The 23,006-nt window shown below is 37.1% G+C and overlaps 3 protein-coding genes and 1 long non-coding RNA gene across 6 annotated transcripts; 1 reads left to right on the forward strand and 3 right to left on the reverse strand.

Annotated features, from left to right (window-relative positions):
- The first annotated feature begins 423 nt into the window (after positions 1–423).
- LOC137711296 (GATA transcription factor 26) lies at positions 424–6,452 on the forward strand. Of its 3 annotated transcripts, none has more exons than XM_068450524.2 (8): positions 424–939; positions 2,444–2,815; positions 3,235–3,664; positions 4,049–4,121; positions 4,483–4,586; positions 4,946–5,141; positions 5,227–5,335; positions 5,874–6,452. In XM_068450524.2, the coding sequence occupies exons 1-8, from the start codon at positions 900–902 to the stop codon at positions 6,182–6,184; spliced, it is 1,635 nt and encodes a 544-aa protein (XP_068306625.2). In that variant the 5' UTR covers positions 424–899; the 3' UTR covers positions 6,185–6,452. The 3 variants fall into 3 exon arrangements, with proteins under 3 accessions (XP_068306625.2, XP_068306626.2, XP_088552053.1); XM_068450525.2 differs by having other exon boundaries at positions 431–939; positions 4,955–5,141; XM_088695927.1 differs by having other exon boundaries at positions 889–2,164.
- Positions 6,453–6,866: 414 nt separating this feature from the next.
- Positions 6,867–8,155, reverse strand: LOC148696422 (uncharacterized). The gene has a single exon (XM_088695928.1). It carries the CDS (start codon positions 8,152–8,154, stop codon positions 7,102–7,104), a length of 1,053 nt encoding a protein of 350 aa, XP_088552054.1. The 5' UTR covers position 8,155; the 3' UTR covers positions 6,867–7,101.
- Positions 8,156–9,641: 1,486 nt separating this feature from the next.
- LOC148696423 (uncharacterized) lies at positions 9,642–10,990 on the reverse strand. Its single transcript, XR_015963826.1, has 2 exons — positions 10,674–10,990; positions 9,642–10,522 (listed from the first exon to the last, which is right to left on the reverse strand). It is a non-coding gene; the product is annotated as an uncharacterized LOC148696423 (long non-coding RNA).
- Positions 10,991–14,748: 3,758 nt separating this feature from the next.
- On the reverse strand, positions 14,749–21,659 carry LOC137710326 (T-complex protein 1 subunit alpha). Its single transcript, XM_068449273.2, has 17 exons — positions 21,309–21,659; positions 21,152–21,216; positions 20,393–20,482; positions 20,222–20,308; positions 20,059–20,118; positions 19,862–19,912; positions 19,425–19,520; positions 19,114–19,179; positions 18,763–18,980; positions 18,201–18,297; positions 17,444–17,530; positions 16,889–17,023; positions 16,584–16,688; positions 15,810–15,938; positions 15,594–15,715; positions 15,263–15,353; positions 14,749–15,161 (listed from the first exon to the last, which is right to left on the reverse strand). The coding sequence occupies exons 1-17, from the start codon at positions 21,379–21,381 to the stop codon at positions 15,081–15,083; spliced, it is 1,653 nt and encodes a 550-aa protein (XP_068305374.1). The 5' UTR covers positions 21,382–21,659; the 3' UTR covers positions 14,749–15,080.
- Between the last annotated feature and the right edge of the window lie 1,347 nt (positions 21,660–23,006).

Here is a 23,006-nt window from a genome sequence, read left to right on the forward strand (position 1 = left end):
TCTCAAACAAAAAGCGAAAGAAAAGGAATGAGGAAGAAAATAAAATGTCAAACGGACTCTTTTTGTTTCTTTATTTTTTTCGTATTTTTTTTCTTATTGGCTACGGCTTATCTTTTTCCTTATGTTTTCTTATTAATTTTATTTCTCTAGTCAAATTGTTTTTCAAATTTTGTGTGGAAGCAAAGATTTTTATGGCTGTAGTCAACAGGAAATATGCAATAAAATATGTCTTTACTTTTACCCCTCATATCACAACAATTACTGGTTAAAAATAATTAAAACAAAAAGATTTAATTCCTCCTTTTTTTTTTTAACATTAACATTGGTAATAAAAAGGTTGAAGAAATCTTTCAATGTCCAAAAAAAAAAAAAAAAAAAAAAAAAAAAAAAAAATTTAAGCAAAGAAAAGAAAGCTCAACATTTACTTCATATACAATACAACAACACAAACACACAACTCAACCTCTCTTTCCTCTCTCTCTCTCTCTCTCTCTCTCTCACATTTCATCTTCCCTTTTCACACCCATTTATGAGATTCCTGTAATGATCTTTTCTCTTCCATTGGATTGTACAGATTCCCAGCTAAAACCCCATCTAAAAAATCCCTGAATTTTCCTTGTTTTCCATATTTTCTGTGAATTTTTGGGACTAAAAGACATTAAACTCTTCTGGGTCTTTTGGCTTTTGCTTTCTTCTGCAATCTCTCTCTGGGTTTGCTGCAGAAAAGCTCACTGGTATTGTATGCCACCAAAAAAAAGTTGGAGAGAATAATCATCTTATTTTTGTACAAATTTTGATTATTTTTCACTTTTTAGCCCAATAAATTTCCTCTTTTTTTTCTTTCTCTAAAATTTGGTTGAATTTAGTATTTTTTTGAGTTGAGTAAAAGAGAGAGAGACATGGGCAAGCAAGGACCTTGCTATCACTGTGGAGTCACAAGTGAGTTCTTGTTTCTCCATTTTTTCTTTTTGCTCTTTTAATTTTGAGCACTGAAAAAAAATTGGGTTTCATTTCAATTGTTGTTCGGAGTATATATTTTGTAACTGGTTGTTGTGCACAGAAATGAATTGGAATCACAGAATAGAAGAGATTAACTTTGCGAAAGCGTGACGAAAAGTGAAAACCTGATTTGTTTGCCTATGAATTCACTACTTCCAGCATCCTTGTTTATTTGAATTTGCTGTACTGGGTTGAGCTTGATTGTGTTCAATGACATTTTTCAACCCTTTACTTATTTTGATTGGGTTTTGACTCTCACTCGAATTTCGACATGTCCTGCAATGCATATTGAGTTTGTAATCTGTTGTGTAATGAGGAACTACAGAGTAATGTCTGATTTTGTATACTTGCTCATTGCTCTTGAGGTCCTTATGATCCCAAAAATACCCAGTCAGAGCAAATACTTGTGTCTGTAAAATGATTCAGATGTCAACGAATGTACGTTTAGCAATGCCCATGTTTCAGTTTGTTTATCCATTCCGTAAGTTAGCGACAGTGTTGTTTCCCACACTCCTTGTTAACCATGTTTCCAACTATGTAGTAATTGGATTGCTTCTCTAGCTTTCGGTCAAGTTTCCTGTGTAATTGTTCAAAAATGTTCTACAATGCGCTATTTTGTGGAGTCAATCTATTTGAATGCTACTTGTTCTCAAGTTTAAACCTTGAAACTGATAAGTTGCACTTGAAATTATATGTATTGTAATAGAGTTAGTTTCCAGTTGAAGTTGCACCATTCCTTGTCATTCCCGAACGTTTTTGTACCAGTTTCTGAACTTAGTTTGTAGTGCATTTGTTGCAAGTGTAGTCGCTGTGACTTCCAAGATTCTTATCTCTTCAAAATTCAACTCCAACAACTCTATTCCGCCTAATAAAATGAATCCTCATCCATGTTTTTTTTTGTCTGAAATGCCATTATCTTTTCTCTGTGACTAAAATCTTTGTTTAGTGTCTTCTATGGTTTAACTTGTAAGGATCGTGTTCAGTCTTGTCATGTATAATCAGTAGTGTAAACAAGGGCAGTAGCTTTATCATTTTTTGTAGAAGTGAATTTCAGGGCTACTACTCGTACTGAGCACAGGGAAATGGTGGTGTTGATTGTTGAACGTTACACACTTGTTGTGCCTTGATTAGCCTTTTGAAATTCTGCCAGTATAACTAAAACAGGGTAGCCTTCATTTGTCCGTGGTCACTATCTGTCGTTTGTGAATTATTTAAAGCAATTTGTGTGTACTTGTTTTTTTTTTTTTTATCCGTTACATAGATACGACAATTAACTTGGAATAGATATGCTTCGAGAGTAATGGCAAGTGGCAACGAGTAGTTTTTCCATTTTAAGAGAAATAATTAGGCTCATTCAAATATATTTAGCTGCTTTACATCCTGTTTTCATCTGCATTAAGTAATTTTCTGCTCGTTGAATGCTGACAACCGGGCATTGAAACAGGCACTCCTCTTTGGCGCAATGGACCACCCGACAAGCCAGTACTTTGCAATGCATGTGGATCTCGATGGAGGACTAAGGGAACACTAGTAAATTACACTCCTCTACACGCTCGAGCAGAACCTGATGATATTGAAGATCACAGAGTTTCTAGGGTGAAGAGCATATCTGTAAACAAAAACAAAGAAATAAAACTGGTTAAAAGAAAGCAGAATCCTGAGAGTATGGTGATTGGAGGAGTTAATTCTGATTATTCCCATGGTTTCCGAAAGATAATTGAAGAAGAGAAAAGTAATAGATCCAGTTCTGGGTCTGCCGTGTCTAACTCTGAGAGCTGCGCACAATTTGGCAGTGGAGATGCTAGTGATTTGACAGGTTGGATACTTGTGACAGTTAATATTCAATTAAAGATGTTTGAACTTTCCTCTGATTTTTCTATCTATGAAAAATTAGTCTACTTCGATCTTATTAGATTTAAGGTGACATATACCGAGAACGTGAAAGAAGGATGAAACTCATGCTCAATGTAGTAGATTTTAGTGGTAGAGCACTCGCACGTCCATGATCAGAGATCAACCTTATCCTCCTTTCTAATTAGGCCTCCTTTGAACCACTAAAAGAAAATATTCACTGGTCAAGTGATTTCAGAATCTCTTATTCAGGCAGTTGGCCGCCAATACTTTGTGTACATCGAATTATTTCTAGGATTGGCCTCCAATCCTTCATGAAATTATCTCTCATAACGTAACCTAATAATTCTTACTGTTCTTAATCGTTTGAGTGATCTTTTCCAGGTCCTGCGCAGTCGATGGTATGGGACTCAATGGTACCTTCTAGGAAAAGGACCTGTATAGGCCGTCTTAAGCCATCTCCTGTGGAAAAGCTCACAAAGGATCTGTATACTATTTTACATGAACAACAGTCTTCCTGCTTCTCCGGGTCTTCTGAAGAGGATCTGCTTTTTGAGAGTGAAACGCCAATGGTTTCTGTTGAGATAGGCCATGGAAGTGTTCTGATTAGGCATCCCAACTCAATAGCACGAGAAGAGGAATCTGAAGCTAGCTCGATCTCGGTTGATAATAAACAGTGCCTTGCAAATGAGGTTTATTCCCGTTCTGCAACCCTTTTTGTACATAATAATAAGGGTGTCAATATGGCCAGTACTGTATCTGGAAGGATGAATAACGTTGCAGGACAAGGAATGCAACATGAGCCACTGAAAAGGTAATACTCTCCTGTGCTATTTAACAGACTTTGATATGTGTTTTTGTCAATTATATGTCAAAAGGACAAACATGAGTGATATTGCTCAACTACAATGCTTTGTACATGTTGATAGGTGTTTGTAATTATCAAGCTCTGAAAGAAATTTAGGACTTTTGGTTAAGCAACTACCTTAGAAACACAAAGTAACCGACCTTTTTGCGAGTCATGGATCATTTTTAAGTATCTAGTGGTAGCAGGATGGAAATACGGCTTTTTCTGTGATAAATTTGTATATGAAGTATCTGCATGCAGTTAAAAGTAGCAGATACTTTGGAGAAAGAAAGGTGATATAAAATCGATTTCTCACACCGTAACTAATACTGTTATCGTTTGGATTTGCAGGGATAAGTCTCAACTTGACAACTTTCAAATCTTGGGAAACCATAATTCACCACTGCGTCATGTAGATTTAAATGTAAGTTGAATTGTATGTTAGAAAAGAAAGCAGTTCCCTCAAATTCCCTTGTTTTTTGTTACTAAAGAGTAATAAGCCTCATGACAATATTCGCCGTTAAATTTATGTACCCCATATCATATCTCAACAAGTTAATGAAAGCTTAGTGATGTGACTTGTTCCATGTATGTGTAAATTTTCATCCTAACCAGTATTGTGATTTATCAAACATGTTTAGGTTGTAAAACTTACAACTATTTTCCTCTTGGCAACAGTGTCTGGAGTTTCTATTATATTTTCAAGCTCCTAATTCATCTGTTTGAATAGTTGTCCTTCGTTCAATTTTGAGCCCTTATATAGTTTCAGTCCTTGTTTGGTGCAGGAGATTTTAACTTTTGAAGAGTTTACGAGGCAATTGACAAATGAGGAACAACAGCAATTACTGAAGCATCTACCTCCAGTTGATGTTGTTAAATTTCCTTATAGGTTAGAAACCTTCTTGTATGATTTAGTAGCATATTTTGTGGTTAACCACTGAAGATCGAAATCCACAAATAGTTTACAAGTATAGCAGTGAACCATATATTATTCCAAAAGAAATTTATCAATGCATGTGACATTGCAAGCTTCATATGGGCTTCCAGATCCCGAAAATATGAACTATCCCATGGTACATGATTAAATCATCACCACATGCTTAAATTAAATTTAATTACTTGTGGAATGTCATTATGGTATGTTTTTGGGACAGATTAGCTACCGAGTTGAAATTTATATTTGAAAATTTAAGAAGTTAGACATATTGACATAATAAACGACATTCATGGTGGTTTGTTTGTTTTTAGTATGTGCAGCCTCAAAAGCATGTTTGATAGCCCTCAATTCAGAGAAAACTTGACTTCCTTTCAGCAATTGCTAGCAGAAGGCGTGTTTGATATCTCCTTCCCGGGGGTAAAAACCGAAGACTGTAAGACTTTGAAAAGGCTTGCATTGTCCAATTCTCCAAAATCTAAATGGGTTGAACGCTATCATCTTCTCAAGGTTTGAGCTTTTCTGAAATTTGAATATCATTACAAAGGAATTTCAAAGTGAATTTACAATAGTTGCTATCTATTGTTTTCCACAGAAATGTAAAACTAGCTCTGGAAAGTCTGTTGTTTCTGGGCTTAACATGGCATCTAGTAATCTTCGACATGTCAAGAGACTGTGGGACAACGAGACTCAAAGTTTCCCAGGTTAGCTGAAAGTTCTCTTTTCTTATATTTAGTTGAATGGTGGAATTCTTGCCTCTATATCTCTTTTCGATACATAAACATTACATAAGATCAAACAAAAGTTAACATCTTAGTAACATAACATTTGCAAGAGATTGTCTACCATGTTTTTAAATTTCCCTTGTTTCTATGCACTCATTTCTTGGGAGGACTGCTGGAATACACAATCCTGAGTTTCACTTTCATTAAACTTCTATAGTTATCATTACGGGGGTTTTGTATTTTTCATGTGCACGAAGTATCATGGGTCCATAGAGTGCTGCTGAACTCTTGGAACTAATTCCAACGAAGGCATGTTTTATAAGATAACAATCGTAGTGTATTAGGGTTCAATAACGCACTTATGCTCACTCCTGTACATTGAATGAACTAAAATGGTACGAAACCTCTCATACTCACATAGCCATGTGCTCAAAGAGCAACTTCACCACTATATGTACATGCAATTTTCATCATTTTGAAAAATTAGAACTATTCTTAACCATCTTGCATATTTCAGATGCAAAGATTATGAAAAGCCCCAAAAGGATAATTATGAAGGGTAGCTATGAAAACAAGGATCCCATGGACTACGATGGAGGTTCTTGCTTTAGTCCAAAAAGCCTATTTGCATTGCCTACTGATGGGGGTTCTTTCCTAATGGATTCTATGAATTTTGTTGACGAGAGTTCTGATCAGGATCTCCTCCTTGATGTTCCGTCCAATGGCTCTTTTGCCCAAGCAGAGCTCCTTCACCCAGCCATGAGTTTTGGTGCCCCACAGGCAAGCACTAGTAGTAGCTCGATATACCCACATGTACTCCATCCCTGACAAGTTTGGATATGCCATATGCTATGTTGATGAATACAACTATGTAGGTACCGTACACCTTTGGCCAAAAGCCATGACAGGGTTCATGTATTTTGAATGGTCAAGACATGAATGAGGTTCGATGGTTGCTCTCTTTTCCCCCTTCAACTCTTTGAACCTGAAACTCTTAAGGGATGAAATTTGGGTGGGTTTTTTTGTATAGGTTGACAAACAGGTTGTAATATAACTTATATTGCACAACTGCTAAGTTCCTTAGTTTTTGTATGAATTCTCCACTTTTTTTTTTTTTTTTTGGTAATAAGTTAGATGCTATTTTGGTGGCTTTGGTTGTTGTTGCTTATTAGCATTGCTGATTGAACAAAAAAAGAAAAAGGGTGAGAGAAAACAAATAACTTTGCGTGGTGCATGTGAAAGGAGTGGACATTTTGCCGGCTTTTATGCCTTTTTCGAATTGTACAATTTTGTTGACTTACACGTTTACTATAAGGTTTTTTTCGTTATCCAACAATTCACTCCACTAAGGTTTGTTAGTTTGCTACTATTCTTAAAGGTTTAAGGGAAGAAACGTTCATGTCATAAGATAGGCATCGAAAATATACAACCGGGAATAACTAAGAAAATTCCAAACTTTTAGAAAATTACGATGTGTGACCAAACTTAGCAATATCAAACAAATAGTGCATATTCCAAAACATATGTCAATTCTTTCCAAAAGATGAACCTTTCCAAATTGTGCAACTTCAAAGGAAGAAGACATGGCAAATTTGGCCTTTTAAATACAAGAAAAGACAAAGAAGGTGAGACATACATGCAATACAAGGAGATGCAAGCCAATACACAAGCAAGATGTTCATACAAAAATGGTTCCACACTTACGACTTCCAAAAGTCCTACCTCAGTTGCCATGCTTCTGTTCTTCAAGGTTGGCCACCTTGTTCAAATCCGAACCCGCCTTTCGGCCACCACGCCGGTTGGGGAAAAGTCATGCCTCTGCGCCTACTTATCTCCAAAAAACTACATTTGCCAATCTCATTGTTACCATTATCATCACCATTTTTCAGAAGTTTCAACACATTCAATATAGAAACCTCCTCCTTCCCCTCCTTGCCGTCCATCGCACTCGACCCTGCCTGCCCACTGATCGATGGAGGCAGCTTCCGCCGCATCCACAGCTTCTCCATTCGGCGCAACTCCTCAATAGTCACATTAGGTATCCTCTTCATTGTATCTTCTATGCTTTCCTCTTCCTCACCGTCCGATTCAGATTCTTCGACACAACTCTCACTCTCGTCTTCAGAAAAGTCCAGCTTCCTCACCTCCATTTCTTTCTCGCTCGACTTCTCATTGGCGCCGTCAATTTCAAGACTTTTGCCTGAATTACAGCCGTGACTGTGCGGAACCGTCGCCTGAAACTCCGATTTCCTCAAATCGTCCTCGGAAACCCTCAATTTCTTCAACGGCGACTCCAATTGACCGCGTTCCGAAGCCAATTCTGCTATGAAACCCGTAACCTCGTTCGTTTCCGCCTCAGAAAACCCTAGATCCGTGTCCCGCCCCAAGTCAACCACACCCGCAGCCGCACCGGCGGGGCCATCTGTAAAACCATCGCCGGAGGGGACGGCCACGCCGCGACCGTCTCCGACATCCTGGTACGGACGATCGTCATTATCGTCGCTCCGATCGACTTCCGCCAGCGGGGTTATACCATCTGAGGCCGGTGGATGCGGGTCTTGGGGCGGGGTCTGGAAGACGTCTTGGAACGCTCTGTTGTTGCTGGTGCTGCCACTGCAGATGGGATCTTCGTCGTCCGAGGTCTCTGGAGGCGAGACCATAATGATTGCAGTGGAGATGACGTCATCAGCGGAGTTCAAGTCAGACGACGAGTCGTCCGGAAACTGGAAGGAATCGTCGTTGTCGTACATGAGGCCGCCTTTCTTTGGGGTGGGTTCGTTCGTCTTCACTCCTGTCATTTTAAAGGGTCCGGAATTTTTCATTTTTATTTATTTTTAAATTTAATATTTGAAGGGTTTTGGTTTAGGAGATTCCCGCCAAAGTTCTGATCGACGGTGGAGGATGACTGATGAGATGGGTTTAGGCGGGTTCACTTTTGGATATTTAAATGTGGCGGACGCTTTAATGCTTAAAGAACGATATATTTAGGGGACGAAGTCAGTTTGGAATTTAGAGTATTTTAAAATACTATTTATAGCTGACAGATTTTAATGGATTTTATAATTTTATATGGATTTTGACAGATTTATATAAATTTTTGTATGAACTTCTTTTATGAATTACATAGGATTTTAAAAGATTTTATAACACCAAAATAATATATAACAGTGGATATCATATTAGTCCGAACTTCAACAACTCAACTCTCTCCAATAAGTTTGAGATATGATGCTTCAATGTCTTGGAAAGATGGGAAATATATTAGAAATGAAATAATAGCCATGCCTGTCTTCTTGTCAATAAATTTCTAGGTCTTAATGGAACATGGCATTGATAGTTCTTCTCACGATAGAAACTAGATTGGTTAAGTAAAGTTGGCATTATGATAGGCAAGGCAATTCACATGAAATCGAAGCTAAGGCTAGTAAAACAATTAGAAAGTTAATGTCAAAATGCAAGAACCCAAATTATGCAGATTGGTTACACTTGGACTTGAACTTCTATAACCTATTGTTGACCTTAAAAACTACCAAGCCTATGTGGCACGCATGCCAAGTAGTTAATAAGCTAACTACATCATTTGGTTGTATGCAGGGCGTGCCAACTCGTCGATCGAGTTCGGTTGGGGAGTAAAATACGTTGATGTGGCGTCGGGCGCGCTATTGACTTCTTGATCTTGCGACTACGGCTGAGGAAGGAACATGTCTTGACTTTCGGGTTCTAAAGCCTAAAGACAAGGCTGCTAGTTATGCAAAATTCAATTTCAATTCGGCTTTTAATGTGCTGAACGTAGTAACCTAGTAACACCTCACTTCGACGAGAAGGCTAATGAGATGACCTCTACCAATAAGGACTTGAAAATCCTTGTTGACCAAGACTTGGATAAATAACCAGTCGACCTTGAAGCAGTGCTATCAATCCAAACTGAATGTGCTCCTCGGTTAGCTGATTTTACAGCTCCAGTGCTGTCTATCCGAACTGAAGATGTCGCCGGTTGCCTTCACAATGCTGTTTATCCAAACTGAAGATGTGTTGGCATGAAGAAATGGGAAGAGGATAAAATATCAAAGGTTGTGGAGAAGCTTTGCGCAGGGCAATTTGTGTGTTAATTTGAAGGGGGCTTTTTATGATGTGCGTCGCTTTGTATTTATAAGGCTGATGTACTTGCTTGGCGCAGCTTGAATGATAAACAGAGCATCTCAATTGCACATGAAGACTCAGTAATGGAATGTTATGAGAAATAAAATGATGACTATATGCGAATCTGGACGACAAATGGGGACTCTGCATGCTAATCCATTTCATTCCAACTTTGACTTATCTTTTATCCCATCACTGAATTAGTTGGACAATCACACACGGTTCTATTCACTTCCCAAAATAATCACCTTGCTTTTCTCAATGCCCATATGCCCCACACGTTGCAGATGCCTATCCAATTTGCTACTGGAATTCATCTCATCTGCAAGTTACCTATACATGCATGAAGACCATGCATCCCAACAATTCTGATTGACCCCTATGGTGCTCCAATCCGATGACAAGAATCCCAAGCCCATTTGAATCACACTGCTTGCTTGGAGATATCATTTGCATCCTATTATCCCATTTCAATCCTTTATCCAAAGAATAATAACGAATAATGAATAACAACATGCTAGCATGCATGATCTTAGGCCTGGTTAAGTGACCTCAGTATCACAAATGTGATTGTATTCGAACACCTTGATATTTTACTCATGCGACGATCTAGAACTTTACTCATTCAACGGTCTCGATTACTTAGACCGATGGTGTAATTTTGGGTCCAAACTAGGGGTGGGCATGGGCCGGGCTGGGCCCAAATTTGGAGGGATTGGATTGGACTCGCTTCAAAAGGAAACGGGTTGGGCCAGGCCGGGCGTTGCAAATCTGATCACTGGAACCAGACCTAACCTGACCCATTTGAAACTAGCCAGTTTGGGCCAGGTACACGGGTCCTCTGTTTTTTTTTTTTTTTTTCCCCACCCAAACCCTTTGTTGGCAGCACCATAGTCCGATTTCCTTTGCTTGTCGACTTTTGAGTAAGATGACGACGACGGCGGCAGCAACGATGATGATCGATGATCGGACCGCGATGATGAAGACGATGCTGAGTTTTGTATCGGTAGAGACACCACCCAACACCTGCTAGCCATTCAATCCACCATTATAGAAAACCCCTGAATCAGTAACCTTAGGCCTTAAAACAACACAATAGATGACACGCCCCAACCTCAAAATCACAACACATCAAGAACAACTCAGATAATCTTAAATAGAAAAGAGGTAGCCTCACCTGAGTTCGAAGTAGAGCTTAAAGCTTTCGGACTCCATGGAAGAACACCTCACAGTGCTCCAATGGTGCATGCAAAACCACCATATAATTCCTTGTGTCCCATAAGTCTCGAAAGTAGAAGTTTGGGGGTTTGATTTGTACAAAAATGGCGTGGGTGATGGTGGTCTCCTTCTCAAAGCTTAGAGAGAGAGTTCAAATGTTACAGATAGAAAGTGAGGTTGATTGCAAACATGAGGGAAAAAGGGTGTGGGTCACGGGTGAGGGAAAGTAACGTGATTTTGGGCCAAGTGAACAAACTACTAATAGTGAGAATAGGGAGAAACGGGCCCAGCTGGGGCCCCGTTTTCTCAGGCCTTTGCACCCACCCCGAACCGCATAGAACCGGCTCGCCCCGCAGGCCTAGGGCCCGTTTGCCCACCTCTAGTCCAAACACCTATATAAAGAACAATTTGGCATGAACCCAAATTAGGGTTCCTCCTTAAGTAATTAAGCTCGGATTGAAAGTATTGCAGAGACCATGCAAAATAGAGTGGGTTATTATGGGATGGAAGAAATAGCTGGCCTAAACAATCATCACAAATTCGCAAAGTCACAAAATCTGTGATTTGGCCTAAACAATTATCACAAATAAACCAACAGTCATTACTTACACACCAACAACAGTAACAGTATTTTGTGAAATAATAAAAATAGGACCATACAAGAATTTGGAAGAGAAAAGCAATATGTTAAAGGATGAGGGATGAGGGAATCAGAAATCAAAGAAAACCAACAGTCATTACTCAAAGAGGAAGACTGTTCTAATTCTAGAGCATGAAAAGAAATCAGAAATCAAAGGGGGAAGGGTTGGATTCTTGATGGCATTTGATATTTATACCACCATCCTCAAATCCATCAAAATCCTTCACTTATTAAAATCCTAGAAAATCACTGGTATTTTGACTACACCTAGACATTTGTGGATGTTTTTAAAATCCTAATCAACTATCGGTGGATTTGGATGTATTCTTTAAAATCCTGTTAAATCCTAATTTGACTACACCATGATTTCAAAGTCTTTTAAAATCTTAATGGACTACACCCGAATTTTAAAATCTATTAAAATCCTAATTTGCCTACACCCCCCTTAAATAGGGTAAATTACAATTTATTACCTCAAATTTGGGGTCAATTGCAATATCTTAAAACATCTTTAAAACATTCGATCTTCAACATTTACTTATTATTTATTTTAATTAGTTATCATGAGGCACGTGAACTGTTAAATACACTATAACGACTTTTATCTTTACTTTCGTATTAATTGTCAACATATATCGCACAATCATTAAAAGCAATGTATTACGAACTTCGTGAGTTTTCATTTTGTATGCCTTTTCTTATACTTGTTTTCTACATCTCCCTCACCACCACTCCTCCACTCTTCTACATCACCCGTTTCTCTCTTGTATTTCCCCTTTAATTCTAGCACAGAAGGAAAAATTACAAACTAAAAACAAATTGGACTAAAACATGTCCCAAGTTTTAATTCATACATTTTCTTTCATTTCTCTCTCCTCAAACAATAATTAAAACACGTGCAATAAAAAATGCTTGTTGAAAACAATTGTAGGAAATAAAATAAAAATAATTACAATGCACGCATTTACAATATTAATCCTTAAAATTAAAAATTAACAAGAAATAGTGAAAATATCGTGGTCGAATATGTAATTTTAGTAAATCATAGATTTGATAAGCAATAGAAAAGCTAATACCTTCTTCCTCTTTATCTTGACCTTCAAACTAGCATCTTTTTCTCAACCAAACCAAAACCTAAAGAAAAACAGATCATGATATAACTTTTTTGTAATTGTGCACAAACAAACTCAGTCTTGCGGTGTTTTTTATACATGAAGTGGAAGGCTCTAGAACGACAATTTTGAAAATAAATTGCGGACCTATATCTGTGTGCGTGAGAGTTCAAACCCCACATACATATTTGGGTCCAGAGTTTATTTTCAAAACCGTCATTCTAGAGCTTTCCACTTCATGTATTAAAAGAACTCCTAGACTGAATTTGTTTGTGCACAATTACAACAAAGGCAAATCTTGACCTGCTTTGCCTTGGATTTTGGTATCGTTGAGAAAAAGAAGACAGTTTAGAGGCATTTGAAGGCCAAGATGAAGAGGAAGATGGTTCAGAGCACTCTAACGAAAACGTCCTCCATTTGAGGTGGGGGAGAAGGACCAGAGATTTTTTTTTACCAAGGAAAAATTCCAGGGAGAGAGAGAGGGTTGCTCTGACTATATATTGTGAAGAATGTGAGAGTCACAATGTGATTTTATGGCAAAAGAGAAGAGGTTGTTTATGGAATGGATTCGGTACGATTTTTCGATTTCTTCGAATTTTCCCCACTTGTTCGTTGTACGATCTACATATGGGAAATCTTAGGCACACATGGAAATGCTACGCTTGCAAAATTTTAAATCACCACCAAAGAATGGAGAGATAAGGATGAGGGAGGAATTTACAAGTGTTTTTCTTTTTTGTTTGTTTGAGTGCAAGGATAGTGGGAGTTACAACTCATTTGGAAGTTTGAAATTATATTAGAATATTAACTATTTTTGTATGTATAGATTCTCCGATCTTCTTGGATTGAAAAGATTTAGGATCGCCTATCAAAAGAAAATTATGGTGGCGGTGATTGTGGTGGTGGTGTTGTTTCTCAAAGAAATCGTAATTATCAATTCAGTAAGAGAAACAGGTGAAAAGAAAAACATATCAGTAAACCGCTTAGTCAATGATACTTCCGAGCCACAAGGCGTCGTCCACTCGCTTCAAGGAAGAGCATGTGATTATTGTTTATCAATTTTAGCAGTCTCACTGATATATTTCCTTAAATAATAAAAAGAAATAAATAAAACATAATTAGAGCACACTTGAGCAGTTAAATACGATATAACGACTAGTTTTGTTTTACACTAGCCTTTTTTGGTGTATTTATATGCGTAAATTGACAAAAGAAAAGTCAAATATTTGAAGAAACCCCTAATAAACCAATTAAAGCAGTTGAATCCACATAATAAAATCGGTCTCTATTGAATTTACATTAGAAATAGAGAAAATAATATTTAATAAACAACTGATTGAATCACATTATTATTAGCCCATTGTGAGGCTAAGCTCACCCCCTCACCCTTAGTGTGGATAATATGGTTGGTTCAAAAAAAAAAAAAAAACAATCATTTGACAACTAATTTAATCACATTATTATTCGCGTGCGAAAGACCTTTTTTTATAACTGGTATTACGCGACTCTTAAAATGTTTTGAACGTGTTTAAAAAATAGAGAAAATAATATTTAATAAACAACTTATTAAATCATATTATTGCTAGCCTTACAAACTTACAAAAACTATGCAAAAAAAATTAATTATTAAAAAAAATACTGTTAAAATGATGAAAATACCCTTGCCACATTTGATGCATTATTTTGGATTGCTTTTGAAGTTTTTTGTTTGATGGGCATTTCTATCCAATTATTTTTGGTGAAACTTGTGACAGCAAAAAACACTGTTCATTGGGCCCTTGACTTTATATATAAGAAGATAAAGATGTAGTTTCATATTGATGGGGTCAAAATATATCGCAAGTCATTAAACCAACGAGCCAAACAACAAGAGGTCATACTCCTAGTCATTGAAAATTTTGGAACAAGATTTTGGCATCCATCTGCTTTCGGAAAAACCCTCCTCAAACAAACACGCTTGCGGGCGCTGCACCACCAATTGGGGCGCGTTCATTGGACTGACTGGCTTAATTTTTGGGTTCCAAAGAAACTGAATTTGTTTAGCTTATGAGATAACCTTAGGTTCTGATAAGCGTTTTCTATCGGCTAACAATCGGGAGTGTTTAGAGTCGCTTGTTGTTGAACGGGTTTAAAAGGTTCGCCCCTGCACCCGAGTTCTTGTTCTGGTCCGAGTCCCCTCGTCCCCCAAGGAGGAGCAAACGAGTATGTTTCGAAAATCATTTCGATACAGAAAATCGTTCAACATGTATAAAAGTTATAGAAGCTAAAAAAGGACCACGCCATTTCGCTACCGAAAAAGTTTGATATTTATGTTTCGAAAATATAGCCAGTACAATCATCCAGTCACCTAATCATACAAAACATTTCACGTTTGTGTGTTCAAAGGGGAAAGCCACCATCCGTTCTCCATCACACCCAAACCCACTCCCTTCAACTAGAAAACCGTTTGCCGAAAATTAGAGTTTAATAGCAATTCCCACACACAACCACACGAACAAAATCCTCCATCTTTAGCGCATGGAACGAATATAAACTGTAAAATCCTCTCCGAGCACAGATTCGCTTCCCACCCTTCTGCTTCAAAATCAGAGGGTCAAATGGTACTACACGCATCTTAGCCCTCTTGACTTTCATCCTTGACTAGCCTGATCATGTCATCAATTCGGAGAATGGTAATAGCTGCTTCAGTAGCAAACTGCCAAACAAAAAATGTTTCGAGTTAACAAACATTGTAAGGCTGTTAATTGAACAAGACTTATCCAAAATTATTACTGATTTGTATCTAGGATTTTGTACCTGAATTATCTTCACTTTACTCATTGCAGGCTCAATGACTCCGGCTTCAAGGTTGTTACGAACTTCTCCCTTTAATAGGTCTAAGCCCATGCTGCAACAATTTTAAAGCAATCCCGATAAGTATGCAGTCGAAGAATGTGCAATCTATGCATCCAAGACAGAATAATTTCAGTTGCATGCATAATCACAATGCCATAAAATTCAATATAAAGACACCATAAACAAAGAGGACTACGTAAACCAAAAAGAAAATCAACACTGACAGTAAGCATTCCCCAAAAGAAAAAAAATGTGCAATCGGGAAGAATTGCCATGGCAATAATCAGAATACCTAGAATAATCCTTATCCTTCTTGTCAGTCTTGGTTGTTGCCTTGGTTTGTGCCCTGTGGTGGTTGGCCCGTAGTATTGAAACTAGATCTGTAGAATCCTTGGCGGCATTGACGGCAAGCACCTAAACCAGATAAAAGTCACAATACAAACACCGTTAACAGACGAGAATTGCAGAAAGACCACTAAAACACAACATGCTCTAAGATGTTTAGAACCTTTGGTATAATCAACAAAGCTTCAGCAAACTCAGCAATTGCCAACTGCTCACGTGATCCTAATGTTGTAGCAAAACTCTCCAAATACACAGACAATGCGGACTCAACTGCACCTCCACCTGGTACCACCTGTACGGTAATATACCAATGAATGTAAATAACAAGAAACTCATAAAGAACCCACGATCATCAAGCTTGGTGGTGAAACCTTCCCAGTTTTATCTTTTTCTTTCCGTTGAAAAATACATTTCAAGTTCTCCCACACCTCCCCCACCCAACACACACACACACGCACAAACACATGCACTCATGATTCGGAAGAATCTACAAAAAAAAAAATTGCATTGCACAAATCAAGTAAACAGACATAAAATCCATTTATCATGAAAAAGTACCTTATTAATAGCAAATAGCAGCAAAAATAATTTAGTTCAGGAGAGTGTGAATTTAAAATGTTATGATCCTTTTCTTGTCATTGATGTATTAAATAGATGTTACCATGTGTTATCTCATTGAAAAGCCCAAGTAAAGGGAGGAAAGGGACAAAAGCATCAACAATCCAGTTGCTGATATAGGATCTACGATATCTTTTAAAAGAAAAGGACCACAAATACTCAAAGACAATGTATTCCATAAATTTCTTGCAATCATAATAATTAAAGAAAAAAAATAATTAATTTATCACCACTACTAAACAATGCACACCATTAAAAGAAAAGATCACCAACCCATTTTAAACACTGGAGAAAGAACTCAGGAAGTGCCAAATTTTACCATGTTAGATTCTAGAGTCCTCTTGACAATAGACAAAGCATCATGAAGGGCTCTTTCCATCTCATCAAGCATATAGTCATTTGCACCTCTGAGGATCAATGACACCTGAAAATAATATACGATATGATTATAGAAAATGTCATACTCGTGTAACTTCATTACTTCTTGAATAGATTGGTCACGGTCATGCGCAGTTATCTTAAGTCATATCCTACACATAAATGCATAAACTTCACAAAAACTTCAGGAATAAGAACTCAAGTCAAGCAGGGAAAAATGTTAAAAATTTAATTGAACTCACTCACCGCACTGTTATTTTTTGTTCCTTTTATCAAAATCACATCATCATCAGAAATGCGCTCCTCTACAACTTCATCGGCAGATCCAAGAAGTGACGTATCGAATGTTTCCTCCCCTTCCATATCAGCGAAAGTTGAAACCTACAGATAAAAAAACACAAGATGACATAGTTATACAGCATATGGATCTACTTTTTGACAATAAAAAACAAATACAACATGAGTGAACAAGTAGTCCACTGATTGATTGTTTTCAATTAAAAATTGTTTAGTAGTATACCGACGTACTGTTTTCAAGAGTCCAATGATATACTGTTATCAAGTATTCCACCCTAAATTTGGGTTTAGGTTCTTCACAAAAAAAATTTACATATTCATGTATTGTTTTCAATTTATAGGCTGATGATTAGGATATGACACGTGATGATTCCAAAGGAAAATAGAATTGCAAAAGAAACCATTTCCATTGAACACGAGTGATAGCTGAACTCCAAAATGATTCCAAAGGAAAATTACTCTGCAAGACAATTATATTATTCGAGAAGACATGAAGAATATTACCATTGTTGCACCTGTAGCCTTAGCAACATGGCGCATATCTTCTTTCTGAACACGTCTTACAGCGATAGCCCCAGCCTCCACAAAATACTGAAAAAACAATCAAGGATATAAAGTTAATGCAATTGATGAGCTTAATACACCCGGTGCATTGATAAACCACTCATTGTAGATAGATTGCACACTAACAACAGTGAAGCCACATAGAGGACTCTACATATACCCACACCGCCAATATATAAATCATATTTCTTTGTATGCCAAAGAACAACAAAGAAGTTAAAATAAAGACAGTACAACTACTCATTAGTTTCATAACATGGTTACTTTGAGACCTCAAGCTTCTGCATTTTTGTATTAAACAACAGCATATTTTATAGTCATAAAGATGTATTGAAGTGGATAAGAGTAACATATCATAAAGATTACACAATTTTCAAATAAGAGAGGAACCTACAAAAAAAGTATCACCAAAAACATTAACCGTGAGTGTTCAGCCATTCAAATTTTTGGCCTGGTCCAAAGGTGTATGACCAAGCTAACATTAACCATAATATTAAATTAAAAAAAAAATGATAATAAGGGATCTGCTATTGGCACTCCATCAAAGTCTTCCTGCACTCCTTAGTAACAAACAAAATAAAAGGGGAAGGACTGCAGGATGATCTTTTTGGAGTGCTAATAATCTAGAACTGAAAAATTGAATATCAGTAGTGGCTTATCTAAAATAGTTAGAGAAACAAATACAAAAGAATCTTGCCTTGAGTGCCATGTCGTCAATCCCCTTGGTAGTCAGAATAACATTTGCTCCAGCTTTCAGAAGTTTTTCAATACGCTCTTTTGTCATATCAGCTTCTCTGTAGAGATATACATATCACCAATACATTACCAAACACACAATAAAGCATCAATAGATGGCTTTTTAACATAATGATAATCATCAATACAGAAAAAGTGATTCAAATCCTTTCCCAAGTGTAAGCAATGATCAGTAACATCCTTAACTTCCCAAGCCTATCTATTTTAGGCAGTTACCATTATGTTTGAGGATTCATAGCAGTTTTTGAATCCTAGGTACATTCCATAATTCAATATGGGCCTAACAATTTCAATGATTAAAGGGTGATTGAGCCAAGTCTTTTTAGCGGTATGGAGAAAAGGACTACATAATATCACAGCAGAATCACCTATTCTATACCACAGCATGCTAAACTGTGTTCATACCCTCCAACAACATGCTATGGACAGGGTCTGCAAAGCTGGTTAAGTGATATACACATGCAATGATATGATGTATAAATTAAGGTCGATCATCTTATCACCTTTGGCGAATTTTTTCAAGCTCCCTGGGATCACTAACTAAAACTTGGACACCCATTTGCATTTTGGTTTTCTGAAGATTAAAGTCAAGACAGGCAATCTTTGCAGGGGAAACTCTAAGTGGCATTCCTTGTGCAGCACGGCCTGTATTTAGTGCATAACCAGTTAAGAGATAGCTATCTCTTGCACTTTTTCCATGAGCTTTCAAAACATTAATCCCCTGAAAATAGAAAGAGCAACTAAGACAAAGTACTAAAGCAATAACAAAGAAAAGATAGAATAATATAAGGAGGCATATGAGCTTATGATGGAAACTTCATGACCATGTGTATACATAACTACCAAGTACCAACCTTGATTGGGTACTTGACTTCCCCCCGAGCATTGGTCATCTTTACAGCTTGTACTGCATCGACAACCTAGAAAAAGCAATTGTATACTAGGATCGTTAAAACATGCACAGAAAAAAAAAAAAAAAAAAAAAAAAAAACTATGGATTTAACTTCTGCTCCTGAAACCGCAGATAAGATTTGCCAACTATTTAACTTTACATGAGAAAAGGAATTCATATGAGTAACAAATCCAGTAACATTAACCCTTAAGAAAATAAATTCAACTTATGTAACATTCATTTCTAACGAAATATAAATTCACAATAGCATACCATATTTGCAAAGAAGTCACTGTCACCGCCTATCAACTTTGAGGACATGCTTGTCTTTGCACAATTTACTAGAGAATCTTTTCCAAGCTTGTCAACCTAAGAAAATCAAGGTACAATCAATTAAACAAACAGGAACATTTTTTGTATCAAATGTTTTACAAATGAACCACACATTTCTGTATGTCAAAGCTTAAGGCCTAGAGACAATCAATGACTTATGACTATGAATGTACGAGTAGTAAGCCTTTTTGGCAAGAGTGAATTGAATGTCCAAAACTATTAATTCTTTCCACACTATATGCAATCCTTCCAAACCTCTAAAAAAATTCAGGAAAGAATTCCCACGTATTCTGTACAGCCAAAGTGAAATTTATTCCAATAACAAGAGACCCTTTTACTGCACACATTGAAAGAAGAATTTACTGGAGGAACCTTACCTTCACAGCTAATTTTTCCTCAACATATTTGCATGCTTCCCTCATAGCAAGCTGCACAGAGGGTGATACGGTCAGACATAAGCGGTTCAAATACAAAAGAACAGCACCATGTTATATGCCACAAAATATTTTACAAGCATAGGCTGTTGCTAAATATTGAATCAAAAATAGAAAAAGAAACAAGAAGAGGCGCTCACTCTGTAACCACTGATTATGGATGTTGGGTGAATCTTATTCCTTACAAGATCATTTGCTCTCTGCAGAATTAGAAGCAAATCGTCGATTACCCAGTTAAAAAAAACAAAAAAAAAAAAATCCTTTAGAACATAATATTGCTTCTAGAAAAGCATGTGGGGTCACCTTAAGCAACTCTGCAGCTACAATCACCACTGATGTCGTCCCATCTCCAACTTCTCGATCTTGGAGCTCAGCCAACTCCACAAGCACCTACACATGTATAAATGCATTGTCAGACATGTATAAACGCATCTATATTATCATATTTGCAAGAAATAACCAACTCTCACACACCTTGGCAGCAGGATGCTCAACTTCTAACATCTTGAGTATAGTAGCTCCATCATTAGTAATAGTCACATCACCAATATCATCGACAAGCATCTGAAATGACCAATCAATAAACATAGTAAACTAGCTGAAACCCATGCATACATAATTTATAATATTACACAATTAGGCATACGAATTCACTAGTGATTTTAAGCATCGACTCCACTATGAGGGGCCCGCTCAACTAGCTGAAACCCTTCCATTAGACAAACATCAACTCCACCATTGATTTTTAAGCATACAAATTCACCATAAGGACAACAACTAAAAGAATGAAACTCCATACCCTTGTGGGGACCCCGTTTAGGAGTGATTAGGGCGAGCCAAATCACTAATAGAGTGCTTAGAAAAAATTGAAGAGTGATTTATATAAGAATTAAATAACTTTAAGTAATTATATGAAGAAGCACGAGCAAGTTGCTTCTCCTTGGAAGTGAATTTTTTTTAGAAAAATAAGGGAATGTCATATGGTTTCAATAAAATTTTTGAAATTACCAAAATCACTAATGAGTAAAAGCACTTCTACGGAAGAACTATTGATGACAAATCAAACATTGACTAAATATTTTGAAGCTTTTAAGTAGTAAAGTACACCAAACAACGTTACAAGAAGTATAAAGTAGTAATAGCCCAACTGAAACCTTAAACGCACATAACATCTCAGACTCATACAAATATATATATATATATATATAGAGAGAGAGAGAGAGAGAGAGAGACCTTGTCGAGGCCAACGGGGCCGAGTGAAGATTTGACAATGTTTGCAACAGCTTGGCAGGCCATCACTGTGTTCAACAAAACAAAGTCGGACAAAATTAGCAGCATTTCAGTACGAAACCCTAAAATGGAAAACCCAGATGGGAGAGAGAGGCAGAACCATTTTGAGTGCGGACGTCCTGACCGTACTGACGGTCGCCCAAGATATCGGGGGTCTGAGAGGACATGGTCATAGAAGAGAGAGAGAGATGGAGCAGAAACCCTAGATAAACCCTAGATCGGATCTTTGGAGGAAGAACGGAAGAAAACGAGAGGGTTGTAGAAGGTGCTTACTGTAAAAGTGCAAGTGCGCGTAAAATTTGGCTTCGGCAGCCCAAAACCGACTGAGCCAAATCGGAAGGGTTTCGTTCGCTACGACGTCGTTTTAATCTCACTGCCAAAACACCAAAGAGAGTCCAGTCCAGTCCACCTTAAACCAAGAACAAAAAGCCCGCTATTCTATATGGGGCTCACTCTTTTGAGATTGTTATTTTATTTTATATTTTTGGAAAGAGGAGATAACTGGTTTCAAGCCATTCATTTCGGACCCGGAGAGTCTATGCAGAATTTCACCATGCCCTTGACCACAATCAAACATACTCACCATTTCGGAGTATCAAACCCGGGACCTCCCACATTTTTTTGTTTATTGGAGAGTCGTAGTCCGTACCCTTATCAGAATTAAGGAAAAAAGAGAGGCACATTTCATGATGTCAACCCAACTGTAACTTGGAAACAAAAAGAAGTCCTCAGCAGAAATTGAGAAACTCCATCTCACCATGAATAGAAGAAAAGAAAGAAGAGTAAAGGGTCTAGGCTTGGAGGAGTTTGAGTTGCTGCAAACAAAATCAGACCATGGGGAGGTGGTACGGGATACAAGGATGTTCGGGGCTTCCATCTTTCCATTTCAAAACCTTGAGTTCCTAGCTCCCCAAATTGTGCAACTTAACATAAAAAAGAGGTCGAAATTTGGGGATGATTTGTGGAACATGGACACGGATACGGCGATACGATATTGTACAACCCGGTGATACGAAAAATCTCTAAAAAGTAACATATGATACGCGATAGATACTGCAATTAAAATTATATAATAACAAACAAAGATAAAAATATATAATTTAGAACATATTTTGATAAAATAAAAATATATAACTTAGAACATATTTTGATAACACAAGATCATCCAAATTCAAGTTCATTTGATTTGTTGGAGAAGAAAAGTTAGAAATCTAATTCCCTTGGTCTATATAAAAGAAGGGTGACAGTTGTCTTCATAGTTTCAATTAGAGGTTGGCTCTTCTTAATTCATATTTATTGATTTCAAATAAAGCTCCGTCTCTTATTAATTTTTTCTTTTTAATTTCTAATATGGAAGTGTAAAAGTAAAAGCATGATACTTGTATTCCAAATGTGGGATACGTGTATCCGTCAAGTCAAAGTGTGTTTCTTAATTATGATATCTATTTGACGAGTATTCGAGAGTATCCAGCAACTATCATATTCGAAAAGGATCGAATACAGGATACGCAACCAAGGTAAAGTATTCGTGCATCATAGGGGATGATAGTTCCTCAAACAAAGATGTAGAGGAGATCTATTCAATTGTTTTGGTTTTTCTATGTAAATGGGTTTTGGATGTTGAGGGCATTTAGGTCTATTCATGTGAATTTTTTGTTGTTTTTGATTTTTTTTTTTATTTATAAAAAGTGACATTTATGAAAGTGAGTGTTAAATTTTGGCTATTATTGATAAATTATCTTTGTATGAAGCAAAATATTTATCCATACCATAGGTAGAGTTTGTAAGACCACGAGTG

This window comes from Pyrus communis, chromosome 6, assembly GCF_041283825.1.
Source record: "Pyrus communis isolate YQ-2024b chromosome 6, ASM4128382v1, whole genome shotgun sequence".
Taxonomy (NCBI): Eukaryota; Viridiplantae; Streptophyta; class Magnoliopsida; order Rosales; family Rosaceae; genus Pyrus; species Pyrus communis.

Coding starts and splice junctions, on each gene's coding strand:
- LOC137711296 (XM_068450524.2), top strand. CDS start 900: ATGGGCAAGCAAGGACCTTGCTATCACTGTGGAGTCACAA. Junction 940..2,443: donor CTATCACTGTGGAGTCACAA/GTGAGTTCTTGT, acceptor GCATTGAAACAG/GCACTCCTCTTTGGCGCAAT. Junction 5,336..5,873: donor CGAGACTCAAAGTTTCCCAG/GTTAGCTGAAAG, acceptor TGCATATTTCAG/ATGCAAAGATTATGAAAAGC.
- LOC148696422 (XM_088695928.1), bottom strand. CDS start 8,154: ATGACAGGAGTGAAGACGAACGAACCCACCCCAAAGAAAGGCGGCCTC.
- LOC137710326 (XM_068449273.2), bottom strand. CDS start 21,381: ATGACCATGTCCTCTCAGACCCCCGATATCTTGGGCGACCGTCAGTAC. Junction 19,913..20,058: donor CCATAATCAGTGGTTACAGA/GTGAGCGCCTCT, acceptor CCCTCTGTGCAG/CTTGCTATGAGGGAAGCATG. Junction 18,981..19,113: donor AAGTCAAGTACCCAATCAAG/GTTGGTACTTGG, acceptor TTCTATTTTCAG/GGGATTAATGTTTTGAAAGC.